Source organism: Talpa europaea (assembly GCF_964194135.1).
Source record: "Talpa europaea genome assembly, chromosome: 3".
Lineage (NCBI taxonomy): Eukaryota > Metazoa > Chordata > Mammalia > Eulipotyphla > Talpidae > Talpa > Talpa europaea.
This window is the reverse complement of record NC_140069.1, coordinates 6,037,936-6,055,219: the sequence shown is the minus strand read 5'-3', so window position 1 is coordinate 6,055,219 and position 17,284 is coordinate 6,037,936. Positions and strand designations below refer to the sequence as shown.

At 37.0% G+C, this 17,284-nt stretch overlaps 1 protein-coding gene across 2 annotated transcripts in view; it reads left to right on the top strand.

The window, feature by feature from the left end:
• EFR3A (EFR3 homolog A) overlaps window positions 1–15,902 on the top strand; it is a gene marked incomplete at its 3' end in the record, with an annotated part of 50,585 nt that extends 34,683 nt beyond the window's left edge. Inside the window, exons 18-23 of one of the 2 annotated variants that reach the window (XM_084229529.1) lie at window positions 1,375–1,425; window positions 5,873–5,964; window positions 10,631–10,679; window positions 13,954–14,057; window positions 14,840–14,889; window positions 15,797–15,902. In XM_084229529.1, coding sequence (XP_084085655.1) covers window positions 1,375–1,425; window positions 5,873–5,964; window positions 10,631–10,679; window positions 13,954–14,057; window positions 14,840–14,889; window positions 15,797–15,902 — 452 coding nt within the window. The remainder of the gene's footprint in view (window positions 1–1,374; window positions 1,426–5,872; window positions 5,965–10,630; window positions 10,680–13,953; window positions 14,058–14,839; window positions 14,890–15,796) is intronic. The other variant, XM_084229530.1, reaches the window with a different exon arrangement.
• Between the last annotated feature and the right edge of the window lie 1,382 nt (window positions 15,903–17,284).

Genomic DNA, 17,284 nt, shown 5'->3' with positions numbered 1-17,284 from the left:
TCACCGCTTTTTAAAAATACTTTAGAGGGCTTATTTTAAAAGTTTGTTCTTAAAAATCTTTAACCTCTAAAGGCATGATTTTATCATGAGATTGTTGAGTCTTCATGTGATTAGTATTGCTATTATTTATGCTTAATATGTTAGTATACTTAATAATAAAACTATAAACAAAAAGGCAGAATAAGATCTTTCTTATTTACCAATATTATATTTAACAAATGGAAACTGATGAAAATTGTTTAATTAGTAATTTGTGATTATTGAGCTTAGTGAAATAGGCAGTGTTTTTCCTTCTGAAAGAGTACAGATTATTAGTAAAGAAACCTGCAAACTTTTAAGAATATGTGCTCCTCTGTGCACTGTTTCCTTCTGTTCTCGCCATTATCTAAAATGACTGTTGCGTTTCAACCCAAAACTGAATGGTGACTTGTACTCAGTATTACTTTAAAAGCTAAAATCAATGAATTTCTATATTTGATTTTCATTTTTATTTGATCATTGTATAAATATTAGTTGATAGAGGAACTAGTTCTTCTTTTGGGCATGCAGCTCTGTTCTATAAGGGAACTATTTGTTAGATAGTTTTCTATATTAATCACTAGGTAGTTTTGTTATAGAGCAACCCCGATATTAAACGGGTTCCTGGCTGTGAGTCCTCACCCGCACGCTTTAAAGGGACTTATGAATACTCCACTACAGACACACGCCAAAGGGTTAATAAAAGGTTTATTTACAAGAGAAAAAGAAATAAGGAAAATATACAACTCAGGGAGAAAATAGGGAAATAAAGTCTTTAATGCATCCTACCCGATCCCACGACCTGGAAACCCAAAGTCACTCTCAGAGCTGGCCGGATGCTGCGAGCTGGCCCAGAGCCAAAAATGGAGAGCCCCCCAAAGCCCACGTGTCTGCCTTTTGTATCCACCTGGCTGCTTAACCCCACCCTCAGGTCCCAGCCACCTTCCCTTTGGTGGTGATGGGATTTGGAGTTCCCAGTGTCTTTGGCTTTGACCTGGGGTGGAGGTGGAGTCCACAAAGCCTATATGGAATTTGCTTTGGGACATCCTTTTCCCCCTAACAGTTTTCTATATTAATCACTTAAAAGTGGCACAATCTTTCTAACTACCTATCTTTTTAATAATGTGGGCCCAAATGTATACTTTTATTACAGTAATAGTTGTGCATAATTCATGAGATGTTAATGAATGTTTTCGCATTTTCTTTTAAATTCCGTAGTATAAAAGATTCTATTTCTCATGAATTCCATGGGAGAAATAAAAGTGTTAAGAATATAACATTAGTAAAACTATGTAATTTTAAGGATTTTTTTAAAAAAAGACTTAAAAAATATTTTGTTCTCATAATTTGGGTCAGCTCTCTTTTCTTCAGGCAAAAAGCCTCATAAGCCCAGGCACAGGTACAAAGGTAAATCCTATGTCAGTTGACTTGCCCTTTCCCTCACCTGTCCCCCAGGAGAGCAGCTTAATAAAATGTGCCTTTTCAATACTGAACCAGTGACCCTTGTGTTTTATATACTGATAAGTTTGGTTACTGCTTTGCTCTCTTTTACCCATAGCTGTAGTGTATTTCCTCCCCTTGTTATTTCCTTTTACCCTGCTCCTCTTCCTCTTCGCGGTGTTTAATGACTATCTGGTACTTTTATTTTAAACAGGTAGTTGGTCTTCCCCCAATTTCAGAATATTTTAGTATATACTTAATTAAATAACTGCAGAGGAATCCCTTAATGTGATGCGATTGATCTGTTTTTTTTAAAGACTTTGATAACCAGTGTGTGCTACCTGTGTCCTCTCCCAATGTGGAAGGTGTTGGAAGAGACAGTGATAATTTATGGAATAATCAGTCAATTTTGAAATTTTCCTTTTGCTGTCTAACCAGCAGATATTCACTTTAAAAAATTGAAGAAAAATATATCCAAAGGAAAAGTGTAACATACTTAGTCTGCTGGGTATTAACGCATGCACCCACCATCATCAAACAGTAGCTGCTATTTATCTATATATATGAAAGCACTTCCAAGAACTGCAGAATGCCATGTAATTATCAAAATGGTGTTGGGATTTTTCAATGTCTTAATCTTGCAGTTGGCACTTAGAATTTTGTTCTTTTGTCTTACTGATTAAAATCTTTATAATGCATCACTGTTTTTATCTTCTTTATCAAATTCTCCATTATTTTCCAACCAATATCTGCTTATAAAAGTATTGCCACATATACCATCTCTTTGTATAGGTCTGTTTTAAAGTTTATTTGTGTCCTTTTCTTACACTGACTTTTTATTCCATGATGAAAATGACTTGTGGTTTCTTTGTATTTATCAGTGTATTTTAGTGCTAGATGGAATTTTGTTTTGCTGTAGCACCTAAAAAGTTTATCTATGTGAGTTTTATCAGCATTAGACTATGACATTTTGAATTTTGTGTACATAAAATACCTGTGAAATTTCATTTTGTCACAGTTAGCTTTTTAATGGAAACTGAGTGGCATAGTAGTTGTATTTACGTTTATGATTTACTGTATACAGTTAAGCCGGTTCCTAGATGTCATGTTTTATACAGCCAGAGGAAAATGGATTGAGAGTAATTTAATGGGCTTCTGTGCCAGATTATATTCCTGTAGTTTTCTCTAGGCTGTAACCATCTGCCTGCAGTTCTATACATTCTATGCAGATACACCAGGTGGCAGCAGAATATCACTGAAGGAAGTGAGGCACTGCACTCTAAGCACTGCTCCTAAAATGCAGGTTCTGGTAAAAAACAAAAGGAAGAAATGTGAGCAACAGATAGGGGAAGGGAAGAGGGAGGAGGGATGGGAGATAGGCAGGGCATGGGAGTGGAGTCCGGCACTATCCCAACTCAACCTGTGCAAGGGGGAAGCAAGGGTCTTGCTGGGGGGGTGGCAAGCTGGTCATATCAGACAGTGACAGTGAGGGCAGTTTGCTAGCGCCACCTGGCAGTCTGGCCCACGGAGGCTGCAGCAAGACTGGGTTTCAGTAGTCTTGGAAAGCAAGTCAGCAGTGGATGTAGACGGCTTATGGGAACATACCTTTCCCAGGTTCTATTTGAGAAACCTCTTCGTGCAGTGGCACGAGATATCTGATTATAGTGGTACCTGGATTTTCTTCAGTCACCTGTAAGCAGGTGACTATGTAGGTCAAAAGGAAAAAAGTTCTGAGAATAGAGTTTCCTGTTGAATTTTATTTTCCTCCCTTTTAAAATTTCTGATCATTTTTTAAAATCACTGCCCGCTCTACTTTCCTTCTGTCCTCTTTGGTTTTGCCACTCATTGATCCCTGTCTGCCCCCACACTTTCTTTCCTTTTTATTTTTAACTTAGGTTTCAGTTTGACTCTTCTCCATGAGCCTTTGTATATTAACCTAGAAATTCTTTTATGAGGTTTTTTTGTGAGAGGCAGGCTATTATTTGAGCCTCATTTTGAGTTCTGGTGAGACCTTGAAAGTTGACCTAGTTAGAAGTTAAAAGCAAGTCAGCAATGATGACCTCATGCTATTTTGTAGCAGTTCCATTGATGTCATTATGTTTGGTAATTGATGTCAGAGCATACATTCATGAAGGATGCATGAAGGAATATAGTGTCTAGGTGAGCTCAGCTCAGAAATAGCCTCATACAGGATATAAAACAGTTCATCCTGAAAACTGTAGCAAAATAGTATGTGGTAATTTGTCACAGTTGAGTAATGTATCCATAACTCATAGCCTCCAACCTTCACCATACAGCAGAACCTGAGGGACTCACAGAATTCAAAATATAGACACAAAATACAGAATGTTCTATATTTCTTATATGGTTGGAGAGAGGAGATACTAATTTACATGTTTCATCTACAAGGCCAGTAAGTGGTTCAAGGATGATAATTGAAGTGTGATCAAATCACACTTCAGTCATAACTGATAGTAAATTTCTTTAACTATCAGAGGGATATGGCCTCCCTGGTGGCACAGGGGTTAGAGTCCCAGCTCTGTCAAGCTATCACTGGCTACTTCAGCATGAGTTCGATCCCCGGCAAGGTTGATGATCCACATGGCGCGGCAGACCTCTCCTCTCTCCCCGCTGCTTCCCTCAGCAGCTTATTTCTATAGATTTGCCTGTTCTGCTCCCCACTCTTCCCTGGTGGGTCCTCTCATCCCCTCCCCACACTCTGGCCTTCACTCTAGTTCCTGTATACATAAGTAAAATAAATCTTTAAAAAAAGAAAGAGGGATGATTTAAAGAATTAGAGTATTATGTAAAATATTCAGGAAGCCATGTAATGTTCAGATTGGTCTTGAAAGGTAAGATTCTTTAAATGAGGTTAGGTAATAAATGTTACCAACAGAGGTGTCGTGTTGTAGAAAAGCCTAGAAGCAGATATGTAAAAACAGGCTCAGAGATTGGAGAATAGGCACATTTGATTTGAATACTAGAAAAATTAGGGTAAAACTGAAGTTACTGTTGGTAAGATCTGATGAGAGAACTAACCATCTTATTAGCTGTTTTCCTAGCACCCTGTACTTCTCCATTATACATTATTATTTGTGGAATTATTTGTGTATTATTTGTATTTTCTATTTTCCTTGTTAGACTGTAGCTTCTAGGAGGCTGTGGACTACATATGGCAGTCTTTACCTAACACCTGACATGGCTTCTAATCAGTTTAGAGTTGTTGAATGTTGTATGCTGAAGTGGAAAACAGAAGTAGAAAAAAATGTATAGAAGATTTTAATTAAAAGATTCAAATTTCCATGCTATACTTTACAAAACAGTACATGCGATGTTTAAGGAGAAAATGGGCTGAGGAATAGAGGGTGAGTTTAGTGATGAGGAAAACAGTGAAGTTGTATGAAAAAACACATTGAGAACAGTAATGGGGGCAGGATCTTTACTGCAGGGGTTTAAGTTTTGTAGGTAGCAAAAGATCACAGCAGTTGGCTCAGATCAAACAAGTAAGCAAGTTAGCAAAAGTGGGGAGAAAAGTAGATTAGCTGGAGTACTGAAGTGAAGAGAAAGATTTTCTGGATGTCTGGTTGAATTATAAAGCAAAAGATCAGGAATCAACCAGTGGGATGAATGATTGGACTTAGGAGAGATGGAGTTGTTAATTAAGTAGCAAATTCTTTTAATCCATAAATTTTAATTCACAGTAAACTCTTTTGGATATAGGTCACCAAATTACTGACCTAGAATAGAGTTAATTGTCAGCTTTCACTGTTTTGTGGAAAAATTAGAGATATAAGGGCAATTATTGTGAGTTTGAATTAAACAAATTTTCAGTGTAGATTATGCCCTCCTCTTGGTATTATTTTGACTTTTTGGGGTTTTTTGTTTTGTTTTGTTTTAAGATTTATTTAATTATGCATACAAGGACTGGGGTACAGGCCAGAGGTATAGGGGGTGAGAGGATTCACCAGAGACAGAGTGGGGAGCAGAACAGGCAGATTGACTGAAACACACTGCTGAGGGGAGCAGTGGGCAAGACAGGAGAGGTCTGCTGTGCCATGTGGTTCAGCTCCCTGACTGGGCATCAAACTCGTGCTGCAGTAGTTGCAGATAGCTTCACTGTGCTGACTGAGGCCTGACTTTTGGGTTTTTTATTAAACTTAGGTAATGGGTTTTATGTAGCTATTCTAGAAGACTCATTTTGGAAAATAAACTATTAACTGTATTTCAGTTCACCCCATCAGTTTTACTTTTTAAATCTTCACGAAATTTCAAAGTCTGAGAACATGCTGCTTTATGGTTTAGGAAGAGCAAAAATACAACTGTTTCAATTTTTTTGAAATTTAAAATAGGTAGAGTTTACAAATGATAAACTGTTTCTAACTTGCATGTAATGGGGAAACTTTTTTTGTTTTAGATGAAGATCGACTTTCTAGAAGAAAAAGTATTGTGGACACTGTATCCATTCAGGTGGATATTTTACCCAACAGCTTTCCATCTGATGATGTGGTGAGTTGTTCCACTTTATGACTTAGTGCTATGTTGTGATAGATAACACTTTAAAAGAACTTTTTGTACTGTCAAACTTGCAAACAGGAGCAAATACAACTCTTCGTTATCTCTAAATCAAATATATTGTTAGTAGAAATTAATCTGAGTTAGCCTTGACCTTATTTATGATTTATATGACAAAATGCATTTCAGCTATCTATAAAGATGCCTAAATTTAACTTTTATGTATTTGATAACCATTAAATTTCACATTCTAATTTGATGTAATCAAAGGAGCTATAAGACAAAGTATTTCATAAGTAAAAAATATTACACAAGGCCTATTATTAAATAGTAGGACTGCTAGATCCTATCATCTTTAATGATTTATGAAAAATAAATTGTGAGAGTAAATGGAATTATACATGCTTGTATAAAGCCAAATGCTCACTATTTTCAGAAGCTTTAAAACTTCATCTATGAGGGAAAGATTTTTATGATTTTGGGTAGTAAATATAACAAATTTCATGTAAGTTAGGCTGATTGGTGATCTACGTACTCCTTAAGGACTGTGGCTTATTTGAGACTTCGTAGATTTAATATTCTCCTCCTGTTTCAATAGAGCAAGAGAGTGTACCCTCCTGAGTTATAGGAAGAAAAAGCAGCCAGTATTCTCTAGGACTTATTCCACACAAATCACCTGAGAATTTTTTGATAGTCAAGTAAAAATGCCGAAATGCCAACATGTCAAGTCAGCCTCCTCCTCGTGGTTTATCCATTGTTTGCCTTACTAGGTACTTCATTATTTCTCCTTGGTACAATATAAATAATTAAAAGAATATCCATATAAGAAAAGGGGAAGGAAGTTGTCTGAATTCATGCTTTCGCAGCCTTCTTTTTCCACCCTCCTCCAGTCCCTGCCAGCTCATTTGTCTTCAGGTATTAAAACTATTTGGTGGCTAATCCGTGCTACTTAACTGTCTTTTATGTAGAATTAATCAGCTTTATCAAGAAGTTGTCAGCAGAGCATCAACAGTCATTGAAGAGGTGATTAACTGAGAAACTTAGGTTGGTTTAAAGTTTCTTGCCAACTTAATACTCAAGAAAAATCATCTTTCCTAAATTCACCTCTTCAAAGCCCATTTAATTTATACACTTCTTTCTTGGTAACCCTTTTAATGGTTATGAGTTTGCTGCTGTTACCTTTTGAAGGAAGAAATTCATCTAAAGCCTTCATTTATACATTTTGTCAAGAGTGCAGTATGTTTTATTGACTCATATTTCATTCTTTTGTTAGCCATTTTTATTTCTTTTTAGACATTCATATGTAGCATTTCAAACTGTTGCAAAAAATCAGTTTATTTTGATAAACTGAAAAAAATTGCATGAAGGCATAACACAGGGAGATTCTTGAGCATATATTTAACCTGAAAAGTCCGTTGACACATAGGTTAGCTTTTAAACCTATTGTTTTAAAACCCCTTGTTTTCTCTTTGCTATAAATCCTGAGTCAAATGTGCCTCACACTTAAGCATTTGAAAATTTAAGTGCAATTTATTGTAAGATTTACTTGAATACATTTGTTTCATATTCATTACTATTATGGAATCTAATTTTGCATGTTAAGAATGATTGTTCAAATCCAGAAGACAGAACAACATTACCTTCTAGGCTAAAACTAATTAATTTCATAGCATGGACAGGAGAAATTCACTTCAGTTACATACTCACTAATTAATATTGCAGCAAAATATGAAATTATGAATAAGTGTATTTGCTAGCAGTGAATCATACAAGAAAATTGCTTCTTTAAAAAAGCATTTTTTTTGTTTGTGATCAAAATTATTTGAAATTTTAAATGCGTAATCCCAATTTATCCTGTTACATCTAATACTGCTTTTAGAGTTTATAACTTAGTCAAAAATTGTTTAAATGAAAATCATAGTAAACTTTTGTTTTTCTTAGATATAACCGTTTCTATAGAACTATTGAATTACCTGTTCCACTTAAGATATATAAGCTCTAATGTTTGCAAATCAAATCTTAACCCACCATGAATCACTTAGTGAACTTTTTCTGTAAATTACCCTATGTCTATGTAAAGGTACCTAAATTAAATTAATCAAGAAGATAAGTGACTGAAATGGAATAAAGGCATCCCTGCCTTCCTCTGTAGACATGATTAATATACATACGAGTATATTAATGCACATACGAGTAAAGCCTGAAATCACTACTTAGTTCTTCTCCCCAAAAGGTAATAGTGCTAAATTATTTGGGGGAATGGATAGGAGGTTATATGTATTACATTTTGAGTACTTATTGTATTTTTCTGGTGTAAAATGAAAGCACTGGTTAATTCTAAAGGATTGTTGTTTATCCTAGAACACATAACAGAATCTTCATTTTATACGTAAATATTCCTGCCTTTTTCCCAAATATAACTGAAGATGACTGTATGTGAGCTAACAAGACAAGAATCTCTAGCATCAAGACAGCTGTAGTAGGTGCTGTAAAATTACTAAAATTATTTTAGTAATTTAAAATACTAAGTAATTAAAATACTAAAGTAATTTTAGTAATTTTACTAAACTATTTTGTTTGGAAGTGACAACTATTTTGTTTGGAAACGGATGAGTACAGATTTTTAGCAGCCACAGTGGTGTTTTAGAATCTTGGTTAGAGCTATAGATCACAAGCTAGGCAGAAGTCATAAAGAGTGAAAGGGATGTTGAAACTCCTATGGGATGGCGCCTGTGCTCCATTTCTCCATAACACCAACACATAGTTTTTCTGCTAGAGTTGGAACAGATTGCAGTTTGCTTGAGCACCAAATGAAATAGGTGCTTTGTATTTAGCAGCTACATTGTATGAAAAATACAAATCATTAAACCTTAAGGTAAAACAATGGGTCTTTATTTATTTTTACATAGGATCCACCAAAGGGAAGGGTAGGATATACAAAATGGAAGTCAAATGGATAAAGGTTTTGTCACCAGGTGGAGGGCTCTGTGTATAATTTGGTAGGGGGTGGGTAAATGCTGAAGTTCAAGCAGTGTCACTGTGAGCCTATGTTTCCATACAGAAATCTCAGAAATGTGCCTTAGCTAAACTAGCAAAAAGAGATTGGAGGTAGAGAGCCAAGTCAGGAGATCTTTGTAATGCTCTTCACTTGAAGAAATTAGGCCCTAAGCCGGAGTAGCCAGGGTGGAGATGAGGAGGAGGGGCAGGAGAGGAGTACCCTGTTCTAGAGATCGACTGGGTGGGGCCAGCAAGTAACATAACAGGATTTTTAGAAACAAGAGTTAGGAAAAAAAAAGAAAGGAGGGGACAGAATGACATGGAGGTTTTTGATGGTGGGAGACTGAATCATAAAATCCACATTAAGGGGAATAGGAACAAAGAGGGACAATTTGGGGGTGAAGTAGATTAGATTAGAGGGCAAATTAGTTAACTTTTCACTCGGGATTGAGCAGGTAATACATAAAAATTATGTGTAACAAGACTGCTGGCCTTGAACTTCTCTCATGTTCTTTCTCCTATATTGTAGTTGTTTCTCAAAAGTCTGATAAAGCTCTTAACCAGTTGTAAGAACAACAGTGGATTTTTTTCGTTCAAGTGCTAGATTGCTTCTAAGTGCAAATTATTGACCAGTCTAAACCTAATCTTGAATATCTGCTCCAAACATCTAGAACAAAGCAACGGAAGATTCCAAAGTTTAATCTGACTTCAACTAGGAATATGAACCCTCAGTAGAAAAACTGAGGGGGTGGAACTCTTGCTGCTTGATTTCCAGCTCAAGCCTTTGTATTACAGAGAAGCTAAGGTGCAGAGCGTGGATTCCTTTGCTTTCATTTAGTCTTGCTGCCTTAGACTTAGCAAAAGAAGCTCAGGAGCTAAAATTAGGGATGACCAGAGTCCCAGGCAAGTACTCATGTATCATTTCTTAACTGTTATCAGAGATACTATAGTAGCTGAAAGATTCCCTCCTGGAAATGGGCTAGTGCCACAATAAGTGTTACTGACATTTTGTCTCTAGCAGTTGATTGTATACCTGTTTTATATCTTAGAACAAGAGAGAGATTTGAAAACCCCAAGTTAAAGGGTCTTTCTGGAGGATAAGACTTGGTGGTTGACGTTAGAAGATACAAAATAAGATTATTTTAAGATGTTTGTTAACTATACTTATTGAACTCTTCCCAAAGCAGTGATTCTTGCTTTTAAACATTTACAGTTTTAGGCACTTCACTTTTGATTGGTAAACTTTGTGTGGTGCCGCAGATACAGAGGCTGTGGAGTGCTAAGTTTTAACTATCTGTGAATCTCTGCCTTGAATATTTCAAATCGTTGTGATCTGATGAAACATAGTTCAGCCAGTAGGCCTCAACCGCACTGCACCTCAGGCTTCTGGAAGCTGAGTTGTCATTCAGTGCTGGTTGAGTTGCCTACAAGATGCTAAGCTAATGTTAATAGGTAGACTTATTTGGGGACCCACTATAGTAGGCCTTTGTCATAGCAGTGAAAAAGTGAGCTCGTTTGCATTTGATACCATGGAGCATAATCACAAGTCAAGTAAACACAGAAGAAAAAAAAATCGTAGACATTCTTAGATGACTTGAAACTAGATGAAGATGCTATTTGTATTGACCTTCTAACTATTTTATTTAAATTCATTTTTCACTAGGTGAGTAACACGGAAGAAATCACCTTTGAAGCATTAAAGAAAGCTATTGGTGAGGTTTTACGCTTATTTAATAACACTCCTAACAGTTTGCTAGCATATATATGTATATTTATATATACATTATGTGTGTATAGTTGAGTTCCATAGAATTGATTTTATTTAGTTGTAAGAGTTTTACAATTGTCTTATCATAGATAATTCTTTTCCTTTGATAGACTGACTTTTCTGGAGTTATGAAAACAGTGGCATTTAATGCCATTAGACCAGCATTTAGGTGGCTTGAATTTAAGAGAAATAATCTTTCATTTCAGATATGGGGATGAAAATTCTGAAAAAGGGAATTTAGTATAACTGGAAGTATGTTTGCAAAGGGGTAAGAGAAAGGAGCTGGCTGGGACTGTCAGCAGGCACGATGGAGAAGCATATCAGCCCTTACTTTTTTATTGATGAGAACATTGAGGCAGAGAAATTAGCAGACCCTGAACTCACATAGCTAGCACATGCTGGAGCCAGATTTCATATCCACATCTCACTATCATTTTTCACTTATCTTTCCATAAAAATATTACTCTGATTTTTTTCTCTTTTTTCTTTTATGGAAATAAAGCCTCTTAAATAATTTGCCTCTTCATTTTAAAATGATTCCTTTAATTAAGTATTAATAGATGAATTACTGCTAGGGTAATGAGGCCTTCATTTCAGTTCACCTCTAATTGGTAAAGGGAGATAGGGTAGAAATTGGCTCTTATTTTTTCAGGGATGTTAGAATAAGAAAGTCATCATCAAGGGAAATGAAGTGTGAAGTGCTCTGGTGTCCATCATACATGAAATAAACTGCCCTTTTTCTGGCTTCAGCCAAGAGAGAATTTATTTCTGATTATAATGCAGTATCAAATTTGCAAGAATAAAATTAATTGAATTTGGTAAGCAATTTTGAATGTCCATTATGTGGTCTTTGAGACATGTAAAGAGTAAAACAAATTGAGGGCTATGCAGCATGGACCATGGTTTTCAAGATATATCTGTGGACTCCAAGACAGTGGAGGGGAGACTTTTTCAGGGATTCGTGAAGCTGGTGTTTCCATCATGATGCTAAGACACCTGCCTTTTCACTGCACCCACTGACAACAAGAAAGGCAGAGGCGTCTCTCTGCCTAGTGGTCCTCAGTCACCGGATTCCTCAGCATCACACGCTCCCTGTTACTTTAAAACAGCAAGATTTTACTTAAGATTCCCTGATGAACCAGTATAAATTACCAGTTTTATTAAATTGCAACTCAGGAGTACAAGTCTTTGGGAAGTACATATAAAGCACTTTTTGATTGCCTTGGTTTGCGAAGAGCACCATTTTCACTGGGAAAAAAAAAAAGCTGACAGAAAACTTATGATATTTCGCAGACATTTTCTGGAAAATAAATGGAGTGAGGCTGTCACTTGAGGAGAGGAGAAAAACAACACCCTCTGACAGTATTTGTTCCCAATGATAAAATTAGCACTTTAGAACAAAATTAGAATTTTGAAACTTGTGCCTGTCACTGTGAATTTGACAGCTCCCGATATTTAAAGACTTTTCTAATGAGATCAGTGGTAATAACTAATGAATGTGATTTTTTTAAAAATACTTTATTATGAAAGGTGTCTGTATGAGTCAGTGGACTAATATCCCAAATGACCTTTGCATGAGATCACAGAATCATGCCTGAGGAAAGAGGTCTCTTCAGACAGTAAGAGACGAAGGCATTCGCCCAGGCCAAAGCTCAGAAAGTGTACTCACAGGCTTCACATTCCATATTGCAGCTGACTTTTAAGAAACAATCACTTGTCAAGTTTTGCTGTGGTGTCTAAGAAGAAATACATTATGTGAAATTATGTGAAAAGTCTATTAAAGACTATTAAAAGTCTATTAAAAGACTCCCCTTTCCCTGTACTTCCCAGTACAGATCTAGATTGTCTTTCTGTACTTCAATGAGAATAACTTACTGTGTATCCAACGGCCTTCCACTCAGCCAGACATTAGAAAAATTTGCAAAAATATAAAACAATGCCAGTCTCTTCTTTAAGTTTTTTCATTTTCAAAGATGTTCTTTCACAAAATGTTACTTATGTTAACACAATTATTTCATTCTTTTTAAATGTTTAAAATTTCTCAATTTTATGTACTAATATATAGAAGGTAAAAGATTTAACACATTAATAAAAAGCTGGTTGGTGTTCTCAGTAATTTTTAAGAATATAAACAGTCTTAAAAACCAGAAAATTTGAGAACTGCTACAATGGAAAGCAACCTCTATGCCACTAGGCCAGATTTAGGTGCAAATATTATTTTTATGTAGAGAGCCCAAATACTTCGGACATGGCTTGTGCTCAGCTTGCCCGCATTTACCTGAACATCTGCTGCTTTAACCTGCTTGATTTAAACATTTCAATCTTCTGCCAAGCCCTAGACACACTTGATGTCACTCCAGTCCTGCGATCATAGTTCTGTGTTGTAATCAGTAGGTTAAGTCTTCAATTTTGTTAACCTGCCACAATCTCAAAGGGAAAAAACAACAATGCCCACTTCCTTTCTGCCCACTATTTCCAATTTTTAAAACTGTAATTTTTAGTTTGTCCACTTGAAAAGCAGCTTTGTGTAAGGAAGCGTGGGCACAGTGAATGTCTATGAAACTCTCAGCTGGGAAAAAAAAAAAAAAAAAAAACACCCTTGAGGAATTACTAGCAGTTACCAGTAGAGGAATTGATAAGCCACTAAGTAGCCTTTTCATTGTCTTAAAAAAATAGGCCCAGTTACTGTATTAGTAGTGTCAAAAAGACATCTTATTTTACTATCTTACAAACTTTGGCCAGACCACATCATCTTCAGATCAAGCAAACAAAACATATCTTTGGAATTGTAACAGTTTACTGGCTGAGACGGTTCCGTTCAAGTGTCCCTATTCGTATTGCAGTTAGGCATTCAGTGTCCAGTTTGGCACACATTTTATTTAGCACCTTATAGGTGCAAAGGGATAGTTATTAATAAAAGCATCATCTTTCATGAAGGTCCTTCACCTGTAGAAAATTATCCTGCTTTTTTGGAAAGGGAGACGGCGATCATCTGTGAAGAGGAACCGGTGCTGTGTAGTTTAGATTTTTTTTTTTTTAAATATGTGTGCTTTCTAGATTTAAGATGTGGCAAGGATTTATGCCTTTTCTTTCCTATGAAAGTAGTCCTGAAAATTGCCTTTAATTTTAGTTTATAGATCATTTGCTCCTATGGCCATTTGCCAGGTTCTGTGAGATTCTGTATTTCTTTTAATGGGTCTTTGTAAACACTTACGTAGATACCAATGGAATGGAAGAGCAGGAAAAGGAGAAAAGGCGGCTTGTGATAGAAAAATTCCAGAAAGCACCTTTTGAGGAAATAGCAGCGCAGTGTGAATCCAAAGTAAGTGAACCAGTGGTGAAGGGAGAGGGAGTAGAGTTCGCTTTTGTGGAAACTTTCTTGGTCATTGTTGAAGGTGCCAAGCTGCAGGCTCAGGAGAGCGCAGGCAGTGCGTCTGGTCACTGTCAAGGCAGAGCTGTGACGGACGCGCTGTGAGCTGATGGAAAGGCACATCCCAAACTGAATGTTAATGACTGTTAGCGCTTTGATACATTTTTTTTTTAAAAAAAAAGATTTATTTATTTATTTATTTATTTATTTATTTATTTATGCAAGCACTGGGTACAGTCAGAAGCGTGGGAGGGTGAGAGAATTCACCAGAGCCAGAGCGGGGAGCAGAGCAGGCAGAAGGACCGAAGTACACTGCTGAGGGGAGCAGCGGGCGGCAGGAGAGGTCTGCGCACCATGTGGGACCCTCCTCCGGTGGCCGGGGAGCAGCCGGGTATTGAACCGGTGCCGCGGAGGCTTCGAGCAGCTTCGCAACCCAGCGCTCAACCACTGCGCCACCAGCGAGGCCCTGCTTTGATATATTTTTTGCAGTGGTCTCCAGTAATTTTACTGTGGGTATTTTGTTTTGTTTCTGTTGGTTTGTTTTTCGTAGTGAGACTCAAAAAGGACTGAAAGAACCGTTAAATTCCAATATGAGACAGATAAAACCAAAATATTAAAGCCTTCGAAGGTGTGATCCGCTTAATTGCTAGAATTGTGCGTTTTCCTTTAAATTGCATTGTTTTACATATGGGTATTTGGAAAATAACAAACCCATTCTTTTTTTCCCTTTGTAGGCAAATTTGCTTCATGATAGACTTGCTCAAATATTGGAACTCACCATACGGTAAGGGTTTTCTTTTTTCTTACTACAAAAAACAAAATGGAAACTTTTGGACCCCTATAAATTTGTGGCTAGGTAATTTTTTTTAAGATTTATTTATTTATACAAGAACTGGGGTACAGGCCACAGGTATGTACCCCATATACACACCTGTGTGTGTATATAAATTTGTGGCTAGGTAATTTTTTTTTAAGATTTATTTATTTATACAAGAACTGGGGTACAGGTCACAGGTGCAGGAGGGAGAGAGAATTCACCAGAGACAGAGCAGGGAGCAGAACAGGCAGCTGGACTGAAAACACTGCTGAGAGGAGCAGTGGGCGTGACAGGAGAGGTCTGCTGCACCATGTGGGTATCTCCCTTGCCGGCCAGGAATCGAACCTGCGCTGCAGAAGCTGCGGACAGCTCCACAGTGCTGCACCCACCCTGCTGTGCCACCAGGGAGGCCCTGTGGCTAAATATTTTTAAGTTATGGTGCTTTTCATTTAGGATAAGCAAAAGTTCCTACCTTTCAATTACAATATAGCCAGATAATGAAATACCATCAGAAAGGATAATGCATGCATGTAAAACAGAACTTTTGCTAATGAAACAAAGCAAGCTTGCAAGAATGGGTGTAGTGTTATCCCATTATAGAAAGCTATATACATATACACGCACACATCTCTTCGTGTATATACATACATCTGTATATCCAAACACACAGACACAGGGAAATGTCTGGTCAAGACTTAAAAACAGCTTGGTACTATGAGCTACTTCCTTGGAACCAGCTGGCGACTTCACGTTGATCTCTGCAGTGAAGGATCTGCATGCTGTGCTGTGCTGTTTGCATTCTGCTTCACAGGGTGCTCTGTGAAATGAACCGCTCTTAAATATGCTCTTGACCATGCTTGTTCTTCTTTTCCAGCCCTCCTCCCAGTCCATCGGGAACACTGACCATTACTTCCGGGCATGCCCAGTACCAGTCTGTCCCAGTCTATGAGATGAAGTTTCCAGATTTGTGTGTGTACTAAGCAGCTCATGAAGACCTCAGCATAGGACTTTAAAAGCTAAAAATTGAGGCCAAACTGAGTTTTCAGGATTTACTTAATGTGTAGTAACATATTTCTTGAAAATAATGATGGGACCTATTTTTAACCAAATGCTTAGCATACCATAGCAGAAATTTTGGAACTATATATAATTTAGAGTACTTTTGAAGATAGATTTATGCCGTGTTAATTTCTTCTGAGACTCCTGTTGGCTTTTAAAGTTGAACCTATGTAGGTCTCATATTAGTCCATTGTTCAATAGTACATTTTAAAGATTTCACAGAGATTAACAACAAAATAAGCCTCCAGAGGGTTGAAAATACATGAAGCATCTACTGTATTTTGTGAACTTCCACACAGCTGCTTAGAAATAGCATTGCTTTTGTTTTTGGTCATCTGCAAAAGCAAGTAAGCAAATGTATCGCTAGTCCTGGGCTGCACAACTGTTCTGCAGCTTGCGCCCCATGGTTCACGTGTTGTGGTTGGCCTCCCGCTGCTTGTCGCTGTGATGATGTGTGATGGCAGTCCTCCAGTGTGTGTAATGATGACCTCTAATGAGTAATATCCTAGAATATGACCTTAAAAATCACCAGACTTTAAAGTATCTAGTTCTTGTAATACTTTGTTTCTGCCAAGGGTTTGACCATTCTACGTGAGAGGCTTAGAGCTTACTCTTGGAGTACTGAACTGTGCAATATTTTTTACATCATAAGATGTATTAGTTTACAGACTATGCTTTGAAATAATAGTAGTATTTTGCTGTGGCTCCATTGATTAAATGAGATATATATTTAGTATAGGAAAAAGACATTTAAGACAACTACTAGTTCACCTGTGAAGAGTGTACATTTTCATTCCTATTAAAAGCACATTAATTTTCAGTCCATGTTGTGCATTGTTTTAAATCCTCACAGTAAAAAAATTCCCCAAGCGGACTTTTAATTTTTAAGATTTGAATTATAACTGGCATTCATCTCTTTTGGGGTTTTCTTAATATTACATTTGAAAGGAGTACCTATCGTTCTAGCAGTCCCATGGGTTAAGGGTCGCGTTAGGCTTCTGTTGACGGAAGCTGCTGCGCTGGCGCATGCTCTCTGCACGTGCAGAGTGGTGCCATGGCATCAGGTGCATCTCGGGGAATCCATCCGCAGCTGCAGCGAGCAACTTTCTTTGCGATGCTTATATAGTGCTTGGAACATTTTTTATAAAGTCACCCATTTATAATACTACTTGTTCAGGTTTGATTTCTTTATACATATAACAATATACATATCAAAACTGGTAGCTAAAAATTTTCAATTTTTACCTTTGGTTTTGTTTGAAATAATGCGGTTATTTATGAAATAATCATAAATAATGTTTAT